The 22,619-nt window shown below is 44.3% G+C and overlaps 1 protein-coding gene across 1 annotated transcript in view; it reads left to right on the top strand.

Moving 5' to 3' along the window:
* Positions 1-15,111: 15,111 nt before the first annotated feature.
* LOC125632990 (GTPase IMAP family member 8-like) overlaps positions 15,112-22,619 on the top strand; it is a 67,824-nt gene continuing 60,316 nt past the window's right edge. The window contains 2 exon segments of the mRNA XM_075124692.1: positions 15,112-15,767; positions 17,801-17,855. Of these exon segments, the coding sequence (XP_074980793.1) occupies positions 17,801-17,855 (55 nt within the window). The 5' untranslated portion in view covers positions 15,112-15,767.

The following is a 22,619-nucleotide window of genomic DNA, read 5'->3' as shown; positions in this document are numbered from 1 at the left end:
CATAGAATCATAGAATATCAGGGTTGAAAGGGACCTCAGAAGGTCATCTAGTCCAACCCCCTGCTCAAAGCAGGACCAATCCCCAACTAAATCATCCTAGCCAGGGCTTTGTCAAGCCTGACCTTAAAAACTTCTAAGGAAGGAGATTCCACCACCTCCCTCGGTAACGGCATTCCAGTGTTTCACCACCCTCCGAGTGAAAAAGGACTTCAAGGAGCAGAGAATCCTCCAGCAAGTGACCCGTGCCCCATGCTACAGAGGAAGGCAAAAAACCTCCAGGGCCTCTTCCAATCTGCCCTGGAGGAAAATTCCTTCCCGACCCCAAATATGGCGATCAGCTAAACCCTGAGCATATGGGCAAGATTCACTAGCCAGATACTACAGAAAATTCTTTCCTGGGTAACTCAGATCCCACCCCATCTAACATCCCATCACAGACCATTAGGCCTATTTACCATGAATATTTAAAGATCAATTAACTATCAAAATCATGATATCCCATCATACCATCTCCTTCATAAACTTATTGAGTTTAATCTTAAAGCCAGATAAATCTTTTGCCCCCGCTGCTTCCCTTGGAAGGCTATTCCAAAACTTCACTCCTCTGATGGTTAGAAACCTTCGTCTAATTTCAAGACTAAACTTCCTGGTGGCCAGTTTATATCCATTTGTTCTTGTGTCCACATTGGTACTGAACTTAAATAATTCCTCTCCTTCTCCAGTTTTTATCCCTCTGATGTATTTATAGAGAGCAATCATATCTCCCCTCAACCTTCTTTTACTTAGGCTAAACAAGCCAAGCTCCTTGAGTCTCCTTTCATAAAACAAGTTTTCCATTCCTCGGATCATCCTAGTAGCCCTTCTCTGTACCTGTTCCAGTTTGAATTCATCCTTCTTAAACATGGGAGACCAGAACTGCACACAGTATTCCAGGTGAGCATCATAGTCATCCTATGATCAACCAATACTCCAAGGTCCTTCTCCTCCTCTGTTACTTCTAATTGATGCATCCCCAGCTTATAACTAAAATTCTTGTTATTAATCCCTAAATGCATAACCTTACACTTCTCACTATTAAATTTCATCCTATTACTATTACTCCAGTTTACAAGGTCATCCAGATCCTCCTGTATGATATCCCTGTCCTTCTCTAAATTGGCAATACCTCCCAGCTTTGTATCATCCACAAACTTTATTAGCATACTCCCACTTTTTATGCCAAGGTCAGTAATAAAAAGATTAAATAAGATTGGTCCCAAAACTGATCCTTGAGGAACTCCACTGGTAATCTCCCTCCAGCCTGACAGTTCACCTTTCAGTAGGACCCGTTGTAGTCTCGCCTTTAACCAATTCCTTATCCACCTTTCAATTTTCATATTGATCCCCATCTTTTCCAATTTAACTAATAATTCCCCATGTGGCACCGTATCAAATGCCTTACTGAAATCGAGGTAAATTAGATCCACTGCATTTCCTTTGTCTAAAATATCTGTTACTTTCTCAAAGAAGGAGATCAGGTTGGTTTGGCACGATCTACCTTTTGTAAAACCATGTTGTATTTTGTCCCATTTACCATTGACCTCAATGTCCTTAACTACTTTCTCCTTCAAATTTTTTTCCAAGACCTTGCATACTACAGATGTCAAACTAACAGGCCTGTAGTTACCTAGATCACTTTTTTTCCCTTTCTTAAAAATAGGAACTATGTTAGCAATTCTCCAATCATACGGTACAACTCCTGAGTTTACAGATTCATTAAAAGTTTTTGCTAATGGGCTTGCAATTTCGGGTGCCAATTCCTTTAATATTCTTGGGTGAAGATTATCTGGGCCCCCCGATTTAGTCCCATTAAGCTGTTTGAGTTTCGCTTCTACCTCAGATATGATAATATCTACTTCCATATCCTCATTCCCATTTGTCATGCTATCATTATCCCTAAGATACTCTTTAGCCTTATTAAAGACTGAGGCAAAGTATTTGTTTAGATGTTGGGCCATGCCTAGATTATCCTTGACCTCCACTTCATCCTCAGTGTTTAGCGGTCCCACTTCTTCTTCCTTTGTTTTCTTCTTATTTATATGGCTATAGAACCTTTTACTATTGGTTTTAATTCCCTTTGCAAGGTCCAACTCTACTTGACTTTTAGCCTGTCTCACTTTATCCCTACATGTTCTGACCTCAATAAGGTAGCTTTCCTTGCTGATCCCTCCCATCTTCCAGTCCCTGTATGCTTTCTGTTTTTTCTTAATCACCTCTCTGAGATGCTTGCTCATCCAACTTGGTTTACAACTCCTTTTTCTCTACGTAAAAGAATAAATGGACACAAATCAGATGTCAAGAATTATAACATTCATAAACCAGTCGGAGAACACTTCAATCTTTCTGGTCATGCGATTACAGACATGAAAGTTGCGATATTACAACAAAAAAAACTTCAAAACCAGACTCCAGCGAGAGACTGTTGAATTGGAATTCATTTGCAAATTGGATACAATTAACTTAGGCTTGAATAGAGACTGGGAGTGGCTAAGTCATTATGCAAGGTAACCTATTTCCCCTTGTTTTTTCCTACCCCCCCCCCCCACATTCTTGTTAAACCCTGGATTTGTGCTGGAAATGGTCCACCTTGATTATCATACACATTGTAAGGAGAGTGATCACTTTAGATAAGCTATTACTAACAGGAGAGGGGGTTTGGGGCGGGGGGGGGGGGGAGAAAACCTGGATTTGTGCTGGAAATGGCCCAACTTGATTATCATACACATTGCAAGGAGAGTGATCACTTTAGATAAGCTATTACCAGCAGGAGAGTGGAGTGGGGGGAGAGAAAACCTTTTGTAGTGGTAAACACCCATTTTTTCATGCTTTGTGTGTATAAAAAGATCTTCTACACTTTCCACAGTATGCATCCGATGAAGTGAGCTGTAGCTCACGAAAACTTATGCTCAAATAAATTGGTTAGTCTCTAAGGTGCCACAAGTCCTCCTTTTCTTTTTGTGAATACAGACTAACATGGCTGTTACTCTGAACTCCTGCCTATGAATTTTTTTCCCTTTCTTGGGATGCAGGCTTCCGATAGCTTCTGCAGCTTTGGTTTAAAGTAATCACAGGCCTCCTCTACCTTTAGATCCCTAAGTTCTCCAGTCCAATCCACTTCCCTAACTAATTTCCTTAATTTTTGAAAGTCAGCCCTCTTGAAATCAAAAACCCTAGTTGCAGATTTATTTTTGTTAATCCTTCCATTCAGTTTGAACTGAATTAGCTCATGATCACTTGAACCAAGATTATCCCCTACAACCATTTCTTCTGTGAGGTCCTCACTACTCACCAAAACCAAATCTAAAATGGCATTCCCTCTAGTCGGTTCAGCAACTACTTGATGAAGGAATCCATCAGCTATCACATCTAGGAAAATCTGAGCCCTATTATTATTACTAGCACTCATCCTCCAGTCTATATCTGGGAAGTTAAAGTCTCCCATGATCACACAGTTTCCATTAGTATTTACTTTATTAAAAACATTAAAAAGGGCTCTATCCATATCCAAATTAGATCCCGGCGGTCTATAGCACACCCCAAGCACTATCCCAGGGGAGGCTCTAATAGTTTTCTTCCCCAATGTAATTTTTGCCCAGATGGACTCTGTCTTATCCTTTCCATCCCTTCTTATTTCTTTACATTCTACCTCATCATTGATATACAATGCTACTCCACCACCTTTACCTTCATTTCGGTCTTTCCTAAACAGCACACACCCTTCAATACCCGTACTCCAGTCATGACGACTATTCCACCCTGTTTCTGTTCTCCCTAGAATATCCGGTTTCTCTTCCTGCACCAGTAGCTCTAGTTCCTCCATTTTGTTACCTCGGCTCCTCGCATTAGTGTACAAACATCTTAATTTTTGCTGTTTGGCCTCGCTCACATTCTGTACCCTATTAGGCACGGTCATTCTACAGCCAGTATGACCTATTAGACTGGTATCCACACTGCCCTTCCTCCTTATATACATTCTCCTACCCACGGCTGTATACTACAGGCCAGTCAGCCTCACCTCAGTCCCCGGAAAAATCATGGAGCAGGTCCTCAAGGAGTCAATCCTGAAGCACTTACACGAGAAGAAAGTGATCAGGAACAGTCAGCATGGATTCACCAAGGGAAGGTCATGCCTGACTAATCTAATCGCCGTCTATGATGAGATTACTGGTTCTGTGGATGAAGGGAAAGCAGTGGATGTATTGTATCTTGACTTTAGCAAAGCTTTTGACACGGTCTCCCACAGTACTCTTGTCAGCAAGTTAAAGAAGTATGATTCTGTGATTCTATGTATGGCCACTGGGATGCATTCATGGACAGAGGACAGTTCTCTCGGGATGGACTTCATCTGAGTAGGGAAGGAAATAGACTTCTAGGATGGAAGCTGGCACAACTGATTAAGAGAACTTTAAACTAGGAATCTGGGGGCCTTGACCTTCCCTTGGTGAATCCATGCTGACTGTTCCTGATCACTTTCCCCTCATGTAAGTGCTTCAGGATTGATTCCTTGAGGACCTGCTCCATGATTTTTCCGGGGACTGAGGTGAGGCTGACTGGTCTGTAGTTCCCAGGATCCTCCTTCTTCCCTTTTCTAAAGATTGGCACTACATTAGCCTTTTTCCAGTCATCCGGGACTTCCCCCGTTCGCCACGAGTTTTCAAAGATAATGGCCAATGGCTCTGCAATCACAGCCGCAAATTCCTTTAGCACTCTCGGATGCAACGCATCCGGCCCCATGGACTTGTTCACGTCCAGCTTTTCTAAATAGTCCCTAACCACCTCTTTCTCCACAGAGGGCTGGCCATCTACTCCCCATGCTGTGATGCCCAGCGCAGCAGTCTGGGAGCTGACCTTGTTCATGAAGACAGAGGCAAAAAGAGCATTGAGTACATTAGCTTTTTCCACATCCTCTGTCACTAGGTTGCCTCCCTCATTCAGTAAGGGGCCCACACTTTCCTTGGCTTTCTTCTTGTTGCCAACATACCTGAAGAAACCCTTCTTGTTACTCTTAACATCCCTTGGTAGCTGCAGCTCCAGGTGTGATTTGGCCTTCCTGATTTCATTCCTACATGCCCAAGCAATATTATTATATTCTTCCCTGGTCAGTTGTCCAATCTTCCACTTCTTGTAAGCTTCTTTTTATGTTTAAGATCTGCAAGGATTTCACCATTAAGCCAAGCTGGTCGCCTGCCATATTTACTATTCTTTTGACACATCGGGATGGTTTGTCCCTGTAACCTCAATAGGGATTCCTTGAAATACAGCCAGCTTTCCTGGACTCCTTTCCCCTTCATGTTATTCTCCCAGGGGATCCTACCCATCAGTTCCCTGAGGGAGTCGAAGTCTGCTTTCCTGAAGTCCAGGGTCCGTATTCTGCTGCTTACCTTTCTTCCCTGTGTCAGGATCCTGAACTCAACCAACTCATGGTCACTGCCTCCCAGATTCCCATCCACTTTTGCTTCCCCCGCTAATTCTTCCCGGTTTGTGAGCAGCAGGTCAAGAAAAGCTCCCCCCCTAGTTGGCTCCTCTAGCACTTGCACCAGGAAATTGTCCCCTACATTATCCAAAAACTTCCTGGATTGTAGTGCTCTCCCAGCAGATATCAGGAAGATTAAAGTCTCCCATGAGAACCAAGGCATGCGATCTAGTAGCTCCTGCGAGTTGCCGGTAGAAAGCCTCGTCCACCTCATCCCCCTGTCCGGTGGTCTATAGCAGACTCCCACCACTACATCACTCTTGTTGCTCACGCTTCTAAACCTAATCCAGAGACACTCAGGTTTTTCTGCAGTTTCATACCCGTCTCTGCCCAGCACTCCTCCTTCATGGAACACCATCCCATGGTCAAAGAATCCAAAGCCTTCTCTCCGACACCACCTGTGTAGCCATTTATTGACTTCCACGATTCGACGGTCCCTGCCCTGGCCTTTTCCTTCCACGGGGAGGATGGACAAGCCCTCCTTATAGCACCACTGCCTAAGCCATCTGTTGATTGTCATAATCTTGTCACACCTTTGTTGCCCTTCTCTAGGAACAGGCAGAATCCCACGGCAGATCACCTGGGCCTCGATTTCCTTAAGCGTCTTCCCCAGCCTATCATAGTCTCCCTTAATACTTTCCAGCGAGAATCTAGCTATATCATTTGTTCCCACATGAAGGATAATTAGGGGATTCTTTCCTGCTCCCTTTAGGATCCTTTTCAACCTCAGGTCTACATCCCACATCTTAGCACCTGGAAGACAGCACACCCTTCTATTCTCTGGATCAGTTCTGGTTACAGGCCTGTCTATTCTTCTAAGCAAAGAGTCTCCAATCACGTAGACCTGCCTTTTCCTGGTGACGGTGGCTGCAAGTTCTTTCCATTCCTATTCTCCCTTGTAATCCTCTTCAACCCATTCTGTATCCTCCTGGGGCTCATATTTGGTGTAGTCTCCATTGACTCTTCCCCTTTTCCTATAAGACTAGCCGCTCTTCTCTTCTTCCTTGCCCCTCCATCTTCAATGACCACCTGCTGAGCCCCTTCTTCATTTTCCAACTCTGCAAACCTGTTCTTGAGCTCTGTTTCTCCTTCACGAGCCCATCTTTTCCTCTGCCTGGTTCTTTTAGTCACATGCTTCCACTGACCACTTTCCTCACCCAGTCTCCCCTCAGAATTCCCCAGTCCTGCTCCCATCTGCAAGTCTGAGCTTTTCCCTTCAGATACCTCATGTCTTTGCTCCATAATCTGCTCAAACCCCTTCCTAAACTCAACCAGACTTTCCACCTGCATCTCCAAACCTCGGATCTTCTCCTCCATCAGCTCTATCAGACGGTATTTCATTCAGACAAAACTCTTGCCAGGTCCCCCCTCCAGGATCATGGACATACTGCAGCTTCCACATCCAGTCATCTCCATTGTGTCTTCCACTACATGGGTCACTCCCACGGCTGCCTCTGTATCTGTCATAGCCTTCCCACCTAAATCCTGTTAATCTGGGAAACACAAACCACACCCAAACACCACCACCCACAACAAAAACAAACCCCAAACAAGCACCACAATGCAAACTCCCCTTACAAACTCCCCCTCAGACTCTCCTGTTTACAGCTCTGTTTGCTGGCTCCTGTGCCGCTGCAGCTGATGAATAATAATGACTGACGTGTTGGGTCACAGAAACCCCTTTGGGACTGCCTCCTGATGTGCCGAGACTACCTCTGAGCCTGTTTTCCCTGCCAGCTTGGGACTTCAGTGCCCTGCCTGGTTTGAGCCAGACACGCTAGCCTGCTACAGACAGACCCAGGTCTGAACTACTTCCCCCAAAAGCTGCAGGCTTAACTGAAAACAGCTCCAGCACTCAGGTACCCAACTCCCAATTGCGTCCAAACCCCAAATAAATCTGTTTTACCCCATATAAAGCTTATACAGGGTAAACTCATAAATTGTTCACCCTCTATAACACTGATAGAGAGATACACACAGCTATTTGTTTCCTCCCCCTCCCCCCCCACGTATTAATACGCGCTCTGGGTTAATTAATAAGTAAGAAGTGATTGTATTAAATACAAAAAGTGGGATTTAAGTGGTTCTAAGTAATAACAGACAGAACAAAGTGAATTACCAAGCAAAATAAAATAAAAACACACAAGTCTAAGCCTAGTACAGTAAGAAAGTGATTACAGATGAAATCTCACCTTCAGGGAAGTTCCAGTAAGCTTCTTTTACAGGTTAGTCTCCTTCTGGTCTGGGTCCAGCAATCACTCACACCCCTGTAGTTACTCTCCTTTGTTCCAGTTTCTTTCAGGTATCCGTTGGGGGTGGAGAGGCTACCTCTTGAGCCATCTGAAGACAAAATGGAAGGGTTTCCATGGGCTTAAATAGACTCTCTCTTGTGGGTGGAAACCCCTTCCCCTCTTTTATGCAGAATTGAAGGACATAAATCCACGCTGTGTAGAGGTCAAGCACAGGAGTTTATTACGTACAGCACTGACAGAGTGTCACCTCGCTTATTAGGCTCAGAGACACTGTCAATCAATTGATTGCAATGGAATATATGGATTTTCCATGGGCGGGCAAAGTGACAAGGTAGGCAGTCCCATACCCCCGGATAGGTTTAGCTGCAAGACATGATAGCACAGTAGCCAAAGGTCAAAGATTACATAATGTCTCCGCCCATGGTCTCAAGTTGACAAATTAACATTTAATTAGTACTTTAATAAATGTATTAGTGTAAAATATATTTGCTGAATTCTGATTTGGGGTCCATAGGAATGAAGTAGCTCCTTTGATTGTCCAACAGATACATATCTAGGGGTAAAAGCAAAGAAACAGTGAAAGTATATGGCAATAGAGATTGTCTTTCAAGTTGTTCATTTGTGTTTTAAGGCAGGCATTGGTCCCTGGGAAAGGGAAGTGGGAGGAGGCATGCTTGAACCTTTCATAAACTCAAGGTTGGATGTGTGGGAAGAACATCTCCCTACAGAAGAAACGAACGCAACAGAAACAGGGCTTCTTTGTTCTATTTGAAACTTTGAATAAGATACAATTATTTCCCCCAACATCTGGCTTTTTGCTGACCAGGCATATCTTAGCAAAAGCAAGGTTATCTTTGGTTATTCTGCTTTTTCTTAGCTATTGCTAGGCCTCTGACCTCTTGACCAAACTCTGGACTATGGGCCTGTACACAAATCCATATACCAGGTTATTACATCAGCAATGGATTTTAACCCTTCAAGAATCCAGCTGCAAGATGGAGTTTTGGAGTCATGTGGGCAAGTCACATGTCCATGCATGACTCAGAGCTTTACAGGCTGAGCTACATTCCCAGGAAAGCTCAGATGTGGATTGGCGTCTCTCAAAGTTCATTGTTAGCTTAAGTGTTTCTTGACTGGGCACTTACTGAGAATAGTCTTTTCTCAAGAAACTGACCAACTGCTTCACTGAGGCTACTTAAAATCAAACAAGTACATAGCCAACATTCATAGCTTCAAATACAAAAAATGGTACATGCCTGTAAAATGGATGAATATATCCAATAGACCATAACCTTTGCAGAGATATGTTATATGACATATCTGGCATAAAACATATTCCAGTTATGTCATATTTACACACATAAGCATATTTCTATAGAGTATTATGGGGTGCAATGTCACAATCACATCTCTGTGTGGATTATTATTTTTGTAACATGTGAAAGCTCCATTTGGGACCCCATCATTCTGAGCAGTGTTCAAACACAGAAAAAATGCTATCCCTGCCCAAAACAGCTTACAGTTATGTTCTTATGACACAAACAGATGAAGAGTAGGGGATGGGGACACAACAGACAAACAAAAGAATCTGGTGAAGAACTGGGATGTACTAAAAATGTGTCTGATTTCCCTATAGAGAAAACATATGAATTATAATAAGTGTTTTATCCAATACTGGGGAATATTGCATTCAACCTCATCTTGACAGAGAAAGAGGAACTGATCACAGAATTAAAAATTAATGCTAACTTAGGTGCAAGTGATCAGTACTTGATCACATTTATAATGTGCAAACAGAATGAAGTCCAGGGATAAACATACTTGATGCTTTAAAAGGGACAATTTCAAAAAGATTTAAAAAATGATGAGTTAAATCTGCTGGGAGGAAGAATTTAATCAGAAAACTATGAATGATAATTGGGAATTGTTTAAGAACACCTTACTAGCTGCCCAGAATGCCACAATCCCCGAATTGAGAAAGAAGGCCACTGTGCCTCAAAAACCAGCAGGCTTAGAGGGAAGGTGAAGGCAGCTATATTTAATTCATTAGTATTATTAGTATTATCAGTATTTATTAATAAACCCCTAATACCATGTGTTTTATGGAAATATGCTAATGAGTGAATAGCAGCAGGGGAATAAGGAGGAGGATATCCAGCAATTGCTCCTGCATAAAACTTTTCCTTGAGCTGCTTCACACAGTGCCATTTCTGGGCTTGAGAAACCACTCCTGATTGGAGGGAAAGGTTCATTCTGCAGCCTTGGGATGACCTTCAGCGGTGCTAGAAGTTTAGGATGACAAAGACAAGTTTCCAACATGTGAGCTACCATACCCATTGAGAAATGGGTCAGAATTGCCATCTGGAAGCTGGCCACCTGTGACTGTTACTGGTCTGTAGCTACCAGTTTGGCATGGGCAGATCAACAGTTGGGGTTGTTGTCATGCAGCCGGTGTGTGCTGCTATGCAAAACATACTGATGCTCCAGGTCCTAAAGATTGATACTGTTCAGGAAGTTATTGCACACATGGGGTTCCCGAATTGTACTGGGGCAACTGATGGGATCCATGTGCCTATTATTTGCCGCCCTGCACCAATTATCAGAGTTTATAAACAGACAGGGGTATTTCTCTGGGGTATACCTCAGGCTGGTGGATCACTTTGGATGATCACTGGTGGATCACTGTGGCAGGTTCCCAAACATCAATGCAGGGTGGTCGGGAAAGGTCCACGAAGCTATGATCTTTCAGACTTCATGTCTGTTTCCCTTAATGAGCAGTGGAGAATGTGCCCCCAGGATCACTACGGACATCAATGGTATGGTCCTAGGAGATCCAGTTTAGCCTCTGCTTCCCTGACTGATGGAGCCCTTTGCCAGGCCCTTGGATACAAGACAGAAGCTGTTTAACTTGCCTGAGCAGCTGCACGATGGCCATGGGGTGTGCACCTGGCCGTTTGAGAGGCAGGTAATGTCTCAGGATAAAGTTGGAGGCCACAGTGCACTATCGGCTTCAATTAAAGCTGCGTGCTGTGTTTTGTACAATATCTATGAAAGAAAGGGAAAGAGCCTTAATGAGGGCTGGGAGGCAGAGGTGCGGAGGCAGTATGCCCTCCTGCCTAACACAGTCCAGAGAACTTCCCTGAATCCATTCCTGTTTCAAATACAGCAGATCTTTTAGAAAAAAAAATCCACTCTTGATTTAAAAATTGCCAGTGGTGGAGAATCCCCATTGACCCTGGTAAATTGCTCCTATGATTAATTACCCTCATTGCTAAAAGGTTATGCTTTTTTCCTGTCTAAATTTGTTTAGCTTCAACTTCCAGCCATTGGATCATGCTATGCCTTTCTCTGCTAGATTGAGGAGCCTATCATAAAATTCTTGTTCCCCATGTAGGTACTTACAGATTGTAATCAAGTAAGTTGATTGTCATCTTTGACTCAGACCTCTCTCTCAGTTCTCACATCCAGGTTATGTCCAAATCTTGCCAATTCCTTCTGCGTAACTTCTCTAAGATACCTGTCCAGCCACAGAGCAAAAATTCTCATCCAGGTTCTCCTCACCTTGCATCTCAATTACTGCAACATCCTTTTCTCCGGCCTTGACAAATGCAGTCTTGCCCTGCTCATATCTATTCAGAATGCTGCTGCGAAGATTGTTTTCCTAGCCCATCACTTTCACCATATCACCCCTCTCTTTGCATCCTTTCGCTGGCTCCCTCTTCTCTATAGCATCAAGTATAAGCTGCTTGTCTTCATTTTCAAGGTCCTTTCTGGTCAATCCCCATCCAGCCTATCATCTTTCATTCGCTCTAGAGCTGTCAATGCTTGCCTCCTATTGGCCTATGTTGCCAGCCTCTATGGCCCACTTCTTAAATTTTCAAACAAGCTCTTTCATGCTTTCTCCCTTCTTCCCCTGATATTTGGGAGGCGCCTCCTATAAACATCTGCAAAGCTATCTCATTATCCTCTTTCAAATCATAGAATCATAGAATCATAGAATATCAGGGTTGGAAGGGACCTCAGGAGGTCATCTAGTTCAACCCCCTGCTCAAAGCAGGACCAATCCCCAACTAAATCATCCCAGCCAGGGCTTTGTCAAGCCTGACCTTAAAAACTTCTAAGGAAGGAGATTCCACCACCTCCCTCGGTAACGCATTCCAGTGCTTCACCACCCTCCTAGTGAAAAATTTTTTCCTAATATCCAACCTAAATCTCCCCTACTACAACTTGAGACCATTGCTCCTTGTTCTGCCATCAGCTACTACTGAGAACAGTCTAGATCCATCCTCTTTGGAACCCCCTTTCAGGTAGTTGAAAGCAGCTATCAAATCCTCCCTCATTCTTCTCTTCTGCAGACTAAACAATGCCAGTTCCCTCAGCCTCTCCTCATAAGTCATGTGTTCCAGTCCCCTAATCATTTTCATTGCCCTCCGCTGCACTCTTTCCAATTTTTCCCCATCCTTCTTGTAGTGTGGGGCCCAAAACTGGACACAGTACTCCAGATGAGGCCTCACCAATGTTGAATAGAGGGGAACAATCACGTCCCTCGATCTGCTGGCAATGCCCCTACTTATACATCCCAAAATGCCATTGGCCTTCTTGGCAACAAGGGCACACTATGGACTCATATCCAGCTTCTCATCCACTGTAACCCCTAGGTCCTTTTCTGCAGAACTGCTGCTGAGACATTCAGTCCCTAGTCTGTAGCGGTGCATGGGATTCTTCCGTCCTAAGTGCAGGACTCTGCACTTGTCCTTGTTGAACCTCATCAGATTTCTCTTGGCCCAATCCTCTAATTTGTCTAGGGCCCTCTGTATCCTATCCCTACCCTCCAGCATATCTACCTCTCCTCCCAGTTTAGTGTCATCTGCAAACTTGCTGAAGGTGCAATCCACACCATCCTCCAGATCATTAATGAAGATATTAAACAAAACCGGCCCCAGGACAGACCCTTGGGGCACTCCACTTGAAACTGGCTGCCAGCTAGACATGGAGCCATTGATCACTACCCGTTGAGCCCGACAATCTAGCCAACTTTCTATCCACCTTATCGTCCATTCATCCAGCCCATACTTCTTTAACTTGCTGGCAAGAATTGTGTGGGCGACCATGTGAAAAGCTTTGCTAAAGTCAAGGAACAACACGTCCACTGCCTTCCCCTCTTCCACAGAGCCAGTTATCTCGTTGTAGAAGGCAATTAGATTAGTCAGGCATGACTTGCCCTTGGTGAATCCATGCTGACTGTTCCTGATCACTTTCCTCTCCTCTAAGTGCTTCAGAATTGATTCCTTGAGGACCTGCTCCATGATATTTCCAGGGACTGAGGTGAGGCTGACTGGCCTGTAGTTCCCAGGATCCTCCTTCTTCCCCTTTTTAAAGATGGGCACTACATTAGCCTTTTTCCAGTTGTCCGGGACTTCCCCCAATCTCCATGAGTTTTCAAAGATAATGGCCAATGGCTCTGCAACCACATCCGCCAACTCCTTTAGCACTCTCGGATGCAATGCATCCAGCCCCATGGACTTGTGCTCGTCCAGCTTTTCCAAATAGTCCCGAACCACTTCTTCCTTCACAGAGGGCTGGTCACCTCCTCCCCATGCTGTGATGCCCAAGGCAGTAGTCTGGGAGCTGACCTTGTTCATGAAGACAGAGGCAAAAAAAGCATTGAGTACATTAGCTTTTTCCATATCCTCTGTCACTAGGTTGCCTCCCTCATTCAGTAAGGGGCCCACACTTTCTTTGACTTTCTTCTTGTTGCTAACATACCTGAAGAAACCCTTCTTGTTACTCTTAACATCTCTTGCTAACTGCAACTACAGGTGTGATTTGGCCTTCCTGATTTCATTCCTGCATGCCCAAGCAATATTTTTATACTCTTCCCTGGTCATTTGTCCAATCTTCCACTTCTTGTAAGCTGCTTTTTTGTGTTTAAGATCTGCAAGGATTTCACTGTTAAGCCAAGCTGGTCGCCTGCCATATTTACTATTCCTACTACACATCGGGATGGTTTGTCCCTGTAACCTCAATAGGGATTCTTTAAAATACAGCCAGCTCTCCTGGACTCCTTTCCCCCTCATGTTATTCTCCCAGGGGATCCTGCCCATCAGTTCCCTGAGGAAGTCAAAGTCTGCTTTTCTGAAGTCCAGGATCCGTATTCTGCTGCTTTCCTTTCTTCCCTGTGTCAGGATCCTGAACTCGACCATCTCATGGTCACTGCTTCCCAGGTTCCCATCCACTTTTGCTTCCCCTACTAATTCTTCCTGGTTTGTAAGCAGCAAGTCAAGAAGAGGTCTGCCCCTAGTTGGTTCCTCCAGCACTTGCACCAGGAAATTGTCCCCTACAGTTTCCAAAAACTTCCTGGATTGTCTGTGCACCGCTGTATTGCTCTCCCAGCTGATATCAGGGTGATTGAAGTCTCCCATGAGAACCAGGGTCTGCGATCTAGTAACTTCCTTGAGTTGCCGGAAGAAAGCCTCGTCCACCTCATCCCCCTGGTCCAGTGGTCTATATCAGACTCCCACCACGACATCACCCTTGTTGCTCACACTTCTGAACTTAATCCAGAGACTCTCAGGTTTTTCTGCAGTTTCATACCGGAGCTCTGAGCAGTCATACTGCTCCCTTACATACAGTGCAACTCCCCCACCTTTTCTGCCCTGCCTGTCCTTCCTGAACCATTTATATCCATCCATGACAGTACTCCAGCCATGTGAGTTATCCCACCAAGTCTCTGTTATTCCATCACATGATAATTCCTTGACTTTGCCAGGACTTCCGGTTCTCCCTCCATAATGCCTCCATAAAACTCCCCTTTATTGTGACGTTTACAAAAAACTTCACAACAGGTAGGCTGCTGGTGTGCAGAGACCACTGTCTGTCATGCTAACCAATATTGTCTTGCTGTTTCCTTGCACTTCCCCATCAGTCTGTGGGTATCCGTCTACTGTCTCTTGTCTTATACTTAGATTGTCAGCTCTTTGGGGACTGTCTTTTTGTTCTGTATTTACAGTGTCTCATGCACAGGGGTCGTGGTCTATGACTGAGGCTCCTAGATGCTGTGGTAACACAAATAAATAAATAAACGAATACATAGACACTGGAATTGGTTCATGGAAAATTCACTATAAGAGAGACTTCTGTTTATAAGACTGGGTCATCCAACCAGGGAACAAAATGATACCATGGGCCAGACCTTTAAATGTATTTAGGCACCTAAAGATGCAGTTTGGTGGCTACTGGGATTTCAAAAGCACCTAGGTGCCGAACTGCCTTTCACTTACATGGCAGTTAGGCATCTACTCACTTTTGAAAAATGGAAGAGGTGCCGACCCGCATCTTTTGGTTCCTAAATACTTTTAAATATCTGGCCCCTGTGTCTTAGCTGTGTACTTGCACAGCACAGAGGGAGGATTTGAACCATCAGTTTGCAAGCAATCCATAGGCAAGTATTTGCTGACACGATTATTATTGTTAGTCATTATTGCTATTGTAGTGCACTCAGAGTGTAAATAACGACGACATGAGTAAAAGTCACTTCCTGTTCACCACTAATTCACCGTGAGAAGAAGGTTGGACTTGTGAGGTGCATCGCTTGCCATGGTAAAGCTGGAGCTCCGGGGGGAGAGCTTGCCCTAGGCTGCCCTCCACATCTCAAAGACGGGGGGCCTCAGCTTCAGTCTGGCTTGCTGCTCCGCGCAAAGGCAGCCCCTGGGAAAGGCTCTCGGGTTGCCTTGCGGGGCAAAAGGATTCTTCTCATCCCTTGCACCCTGCCCACGCGCAGCAAGAGTTTGGAGGAGTTCTCTGCATCCCTTCCTTCACGGCTGAATGCTGTCTCGGACACAGGTGGGAATCCAAACTTCGCTGCGGCAAGGACCCGTGAGAGCTGCCGAGGCTGCTCCGCTCAGACACCGGCTTCCCGGCGGGCCAGCGAAGAAGCTGGAGAGAGCTGCGGACACGGGAGGAAGAGGAATCGAGGGGTCTGTGGCTGAGACCGAAGCCCACAGGTGATCTATTTACGTTAAGTTTGCTTAGCGTGTTTGAAATGAGTTTGTGTAACTGGCAGGTGAAGCGCCAGTTAGAGAGAGAGAGAGGATTTTCAGAGACCTCCTTTTGATGTTCGAGGGGCCATGTTCTTCTCTCGGTACACAGCGGTGCTGTGGGCAACCTGGCTGTGACTCTATAGGTAAGACGGGGTTACAGATTTCAGTCGGCACGAGCACGGAAACACACCTGGTCATTCTGGGCTGCTCAGGGAAAAAGGAAACCCGGCAGGCTGCAGTGGAAGAGGAGGTTGAATTTGCAGTTGCTCAGAATGGAGTTAGGAGGTTATTGTTTTTATAAGAAGGACTTACGCCTACTCATTTGACAAATTGAGCAAGGCAGTGTCTCGCCTTGGCGTTAGTTTTCTCTGGTACTAAAATTACTTCCTAAAAATGGCTGGGATTTGGTTTACCAGTTAATGAAAAAACATATGGTTGGGAATCACTTGTGTTTTATCTGTGTCACTTCTTCTGTTTTTGAGGGGGGGGAAATAAGGTTTCCTGATAGCTGCAAATAAGCGCACCAAGCTGAACCCACTGCATTTAACATTACAGATCCACGGGTGAGAAGAAACCTCACAAAGAGCGAGGGCATGGGAGGATATGTTGGGAATGTGCATTGTTTTTTGTTATCTGTGGGACACTGAAGTGAAAGCTTTAGAGGAGTGTTGGAACGTGTAATTAACAGTGCTGTAGGCAATATGAAGGTGGCAAAGAATGCAGGAGACTTTTCCCTCAGCTTCCTTTCTCCATGCTTTCTAGGTGTTGTGTGTGCCAAGTGCATTGTGATGCAGCTTTAACTGTCACTAACTGTAGTTTTTGCTTGTGTTTAGTGTCTGTAACTCCATTTATAGTGGAGTAACCGAGAGCAGAATTTGGCTATAGCTACATGGTTAATGTTAACATCCGTTTTCAGTGGGAAGATGTATGAGGAGAAGTGTGTTTTAATAATCGCATGGGATTTATCAATATTCACAATAAAGCTGTGGATGGGCCATTCAAAGTTCACTCATTCCTGCATTTCTGTCACTAATTAGCTCAGTCCTGAAATCGGAAGAAATTGCAAGTATTAAGGAGGTTTAGAGAGCTGAAGAATCCCACCTCAATATCACAGTGAAAATGTAACTTGCACATGCTGACATGAAAACAGCTCACTGAAGACTAGCCCACATAAGTGCCAGCCAAAATTGCTGCCCCTGAGGTCAGGGGCCCACCCGGCTGCTGCTGTGATGCTCCCCTGCAGGGCCCTGGCACCCCAGAAGAGGAGGGGAAGGGAAAAGAGTAGACAGAGCTATTGCTCTGCCCCTGCTCCCCCACCTCCATGGCCTGTTCAGCTCCACGGGGGAGAATATGTCAGACCCCAGGAAGGTGTATAGCAGCTTCCACACAGTGGACTGAAGGGTTCCATGTGCCCTCTGGCCTGTGAATCTCTTCAGTACCCCAGTCCTGGGCTGTGCCACAATCCAGCTCTCAATCCATTTATGTTATAAGACAAAAGTCTCATCAAGTTGGGCTCTAGCTCACCTGTTTAATTACAAGAGTTCATCGCTGATACTCTGGTCCTCCCTGCTCTCTCGTCACATCTTGTCTCAAAATTATTCTGTGAGCTCTTCAGGGCATGGATTGTATTTTACTATAAATGTATTCTCAGCACTTAGCCCAATGGGGCCAGCAGTCTTGGCTGGGGCCACTAGTCACTTCTTTAACAAGCACACAAAAATACTAGTTTGTGTGAGCTGAGGTCACTCTCTACACAACATACATTACAAGGAGGGCGACCAGGAGAGGCTACTGGGTGTTTTGGAGGAGTAACTTTGGATTCTATGCTTAGTGGTCAAGGCACGTGAGGCACTGTCTGTTTGGTCTCTTTGTTGTTTGTTTGTGTCTTGGGGAGGGCTGCGTGGCTAGAGTCCTGGGCTGTTTGATCAGCTCTGGTGTTTGAAATCTGTAAACAAGTAAATAGGCTTTTCGTTTGGGTCTGTGTTTTTTTTTTACAGATGGCTCACCCAGATATGGAAGAAGGAAATCTGGCAAGAGATGAACTTTCCCATGGTAAGAAAGTGACATTAAAATCCTTGTTGTGCCCCCATTGCTGCCTTTATGCTCTACTCAGCTTTCCGTGTAGTGGAAAATGAAAGTCCCAAAAATGATAGGTTTCAACTTACAGGTCAGATATACCTTTATCCACCTGAACAGCTACAGTGGCTCCCCAGAACAGATGAACGCCTCCCCACCTGGATGGGAATAGGCTGTCCTGAGTGCGGATGTGAGCTCCTCAAATAGGAGAGGGAAATCCAGGTTTCCAGGACTACCAAATGTTCTGTGTTTCTGACCAAATGGCAGGTTGTTTGTTTGTTTGTTTGTCTGTTTGAAAATTGTTTTTATTTTGGATGACTCTGGAGTTATTAATGGTTGGAAAAGTAAGAGACTGATGATAGTGTGGAGTAGAGCCAGGTACAGTGTATGGCAAAAAAAAAAATTGTGCAAGGTTTGTTGCTCTGCCAATGTACCTCAGTCCTGATGCGCAATCTCCCATTATTCCAGTTCTTCCCTCCTTCTCCATGGCTCTGCCAATGCACAGCACACTTTTCCATTGATAGGATTCCCATACAACTCTGCCAGTTCACCTTAACTCTCACCTGCAGGGACAGGCTGCAGGGATGTCAGCCAGAGAGGGGATTACAATAGTCAAGATGCAAAATGATCAAGGCATGGGCAGAAGTTTTGGTGGTGTAGCCAGAGAGAAAAGGTCACATCCAGGAGACATAGTGCAGCAAGAAATGGCAAAATGTATATATAGGTGGTAAGTGAGGGTCAGAAGAGAAGGGGAAGTCAAAGATGAAGCCAAGTGTATGGGTTTGAGTAACAGGAGTTTTTGGGGAAAGATCAGGAGCTTACTGTTGGCCATAACATATTTCAGCTGATGGCTGGACATCCACAAGGAGACGTCAGAAAGACGTGTTGAGATATGCTGCCTGATCTATTGATTGTATATTAATTCTATTGATTACGTAAGAATGTTATACCAATAAAATAAAAACCAGCAGGATCTTATTAAAGGGAAAAAGGCAAAATACCACATTTATTGTGAATACAGAAAGAATCATAGTAAGCAGTTAGTTATAGCTATAACATTCCATTCAATCTCATATTTATTCACACATTCATTCATACAAACACACACACAGGTTCTGCAAGGTTGTTATCATAGTTACCAGCCTTAGAGTTGCTCATGCCAAGCCACTGGCCAGGTGGCCTGGACATGAGGAGGGAGCAGGGCCTTGTCAGATGCTCATCTGATGCTCCTGGAAGTTGGTTCGCAGAATCAGACCCCAAAGTTCTCACTTTCTAGAGTCCATTTTTATAGGAATTTCTTCCTAGGCCAGTCTATGGGAATTGCTTCATCATGCTGTTGCTGAATCAATCAGCAGATAGCACATTCCTGACAGCTCCAAGATGTTATCTTGTTCTTTGGTTCTCCCATTCTTGAGGCTGTTGGGTGGATTCCAGTCTGCCCTCTGGGGGTCCTCTGGTTATTTCCACTTGACGCCTTCTTCAGCCGATGGACACTGGATTCTTAGGCTGGCACCTCCCTGATCATTCAGTTATTATCCACACCAAACATCCATCCACATACATCCTCTATCTCTATTTTAATCACAATTGTTAATACAACAAAAGGGCGGGGAGTCTCTGGGTGCTGTTTCTGTTGTTAGAGTATTGCTTTGAGTCTCTCTCTCTGTGAATTGCTTTGAGAACAGACTCTGTCTTAGAATGTACTAACACAATTAGCAGCTTGCAAGTTTCACACATAGAGGGAGAGAAACAGTACCAAAAACCAAGAGACCTCTTAATTAGTAATACCCTGGAATTTAAACTCTGGGGAATCAAACTCATTTGTGATTTTAATACAGAACTTCTTTAATATGATCCAACAAGAATGCCCACTTAACACTGCAGGGTTTTGTAGATTCTAGTCTCAAAATTAGACCCATAGTTATTAGAATTGCTATTAATTTGGCAACCACAATGTGCAGGGTTGCAACAGTCACACTTAGGAAAGACCTGTGTTCATTTGTAATAGTTTTATTAATACAGTTAGCAAAGTTACAAATGCTCCATCCCAGCAAAGTAGATAATACAGCATGAGCATCTGAGCATCCATATACTCACACCTAAAATGTTAGTCATCCTCATCACATCACCAGTGGTCGTCCGCCTGGCATCTCCCAAGGCACAGCAGCTGAGATACAGCTTTTATAATGTGTTATGCTGAAGCTACTATGCCTGATGCATATTCAGCAGGAGCTTCCCCCCTTTTCCTTATCTGCATTTCCTCATCCTACTAATGTTGGGGTGCCCTTCTCCCAGAGGTTACTAGTCCTTTTACCTCAAGCTCCTTGGCATACACGTCCATTAGTTACCACGGCGTTCCTGTGGTCAGACATGTGCTGATGTCCCTAACTTAAAATATCTCAAGCTGGTATAAACTATCACCTTCTGGTTACCTGTCAGCAGTTTAGGCATTACAGCCCTCTGTCTTGTGTTAGCTTATGATTTAGGGTTACTCCTAGTTAACTGCTTAAGCTAAGGCTTTTTAGGCCTTGATTAGTTTAGCTAAGCTATTGTCTTACAGACCTTGAGGCCTGTAGGATCCTGGCATTATTGCCTTGACTTAAACCTATGCCTTACCTAGCAAAAACTTATACCTATAGGTGACAGATATTAGTTTGGTTGGAGGGAGACAGGTCCAGAGTAGACAGGTGGATTTGTGCATCGTCAGTATGAATGGGTTTCAAAGACATATTTGCAGACGAGATTGCTCAGAGATGTAGTGGGGAGAGAGAGAAGAGGAGGGTGCCAAGGACAGAGCCCTAAGGGACCTCTACTGAAAGAGAGAGAAGAAGAAGACCCACCCAATGAGACACTGAAGGAGTGATCCAAGAGGTAGGAGGAGAACCAAGAGAGGATGGCATCAGGAAAACCCAGGGATGATCTGATTTGAAAAAGAAGATTGTGGGTGACAGTGTCAAAGGCCACCCATAGATAAAGAAGGAAATCTGGTCAAGAAAAGATCATTAGAGACTTTGGTAAGAGCCATTTCAGTGCAGTATAGGGAGCAGGAGCTAGACTGAAGGGGTAAAAGAGGTGGGATGGTAATTTGAAGGGGGGATTGTCTCAACACTGCAATTATTTTATGACGATGGTGATGATGACACACACATGTGTTATGAGAAGGAGGCTGATGAGAGCAAGAGATTGAGAAGGGTGAGGGCAATGGCGAGAATGGGGGATGAGGAAGTTCAAAAGGCTGGAGAGTGTGGGGGTCACTGGGGCAGGTGGAGGAGAGTCTTAGTATCTGTGACAGAGGAAAAGGAGGAGACTGTGACAGGAGGTGATGGAAGAAGGGGGGGAAGAGGGGTTTCCTTGGATTTTTGTCATTTTTTTCTTTGAACTAACTGGCAGAATGCTGTGCAAAGAAGGAAGAAAGTGTGTGGAAGAGGGTGAGGGGTTTAGGAGGGATTCAAAAATTCTGAATCAGTGGCTAGGGTTATGGGCACGGGAGTCAATGCGAATGGCGAAGTTGTGCGGCATCACTAGAGAGATAACAGAGTTGAAGGAGGAGTCAGAATTACTAAAAGTCAAGCTGAATTAGCTCATGCCAAGGTAATTAAAATAAATAAGAGGTTTTTTAGTTATATAAATAAGAACAGACTAAGGAAGGATGAGGTGGGGCTGCTACACCATGTGGATGGGAAGGAGATTAAAGATAATCTAGCTGTGGCCCTCAAACTAAATACTTTGCTTCAGTTTACAATAAGGATGATAATATGGAACATGAACATGAAGGCAGGACTGCTGATGGAAATGAGTCTGTAGAAATGGAAATTATCACATCAGAGATGGAAGAAAAAACATAAAGAGCTTAATGAGCTCAAACTGGGGGAAACAGATAATTTCCATCCCAAAAATACTTGCATATGAGATTGCTATTCCAATGCTAAGGATTTTTAATAAATCTGTCTATTTGAGGGTAGTACCATATGACTGAAGAAGAGCTAATGGCATATCTGTATTTAACAAAAGGGAAAAAAAGTGATCCAGACAATTACAGATCTCTGAGTCTGACCTCAGTAGTATGCAAGGCTTTAGAACAAATTGTGAAAGAAAGAATAATTAAATTCATGAGGTAAATGGTCAAGGGGATGTAATGTGACATGGCTTTACCAAAGATAGATCTTGCCAGATTAACCTGATTTCCTTCTTTAAGAAAATAACTGATTTTTTAGATAAGGGAAATGCAGTAGATCTAAAATACTTGGACTTCAATAAAGCATTTGATACAGTACCACTTGAGAAATGATTAGTGGAATTAGAGAAGATGGGAATCAGTACAAGAAATGTCCAGAGGAGAAGGAAGTGGCTAAAGGGGAGGAGATGATGGGTTGTGCTGAAAGGTGAATTATTGGGCTAGAGGGAGGTTACTGGTGGAGTTTCTCAAGGGTCAGTCTTGTCACGAATCATATTAAATATTTTTATTAATAACCTTGGCACAGGAGTGTGCTAATGAAAGTTGCTGCCGATACAAAATTGGGAGACATCATCAATACAGAGGAGGATCAGAACATTATATAGGAAGATCTGGAAGACTGGAGTGACAGAAATGGGATGGAATTCAATAATACAAAGTGCAAGGTCATGCACTTTGGGTCTAATAGTAAGTATTTCTGCTACATCCTGGGGGATCATCAGTTGGAAGCGACAGAAGAGGAGAGAGACCTGGGACTGTGGGTCAGTCACAGGAGGACTACAAGC

The sequence above is a fragment of the Caretta caretta genome, chromosome 2, assembly GCF_965140235.1.
Source record: "Caretta caretta isolate rCarCar2 chromosome 2, rCarCar1.hap1, whole genome shotgun sequence".
Classification (NCBI taxonomy): domain Eukaryota; kingdom Metazoa; phylum Chordata; order Testudines; family Cheloniidae; genus Caretta; species Caretta caretta.
Note: the sequence above shows the minus strand (reverse complement) of the source record. Positions and strands in the feature narration are given on the sequence as shown.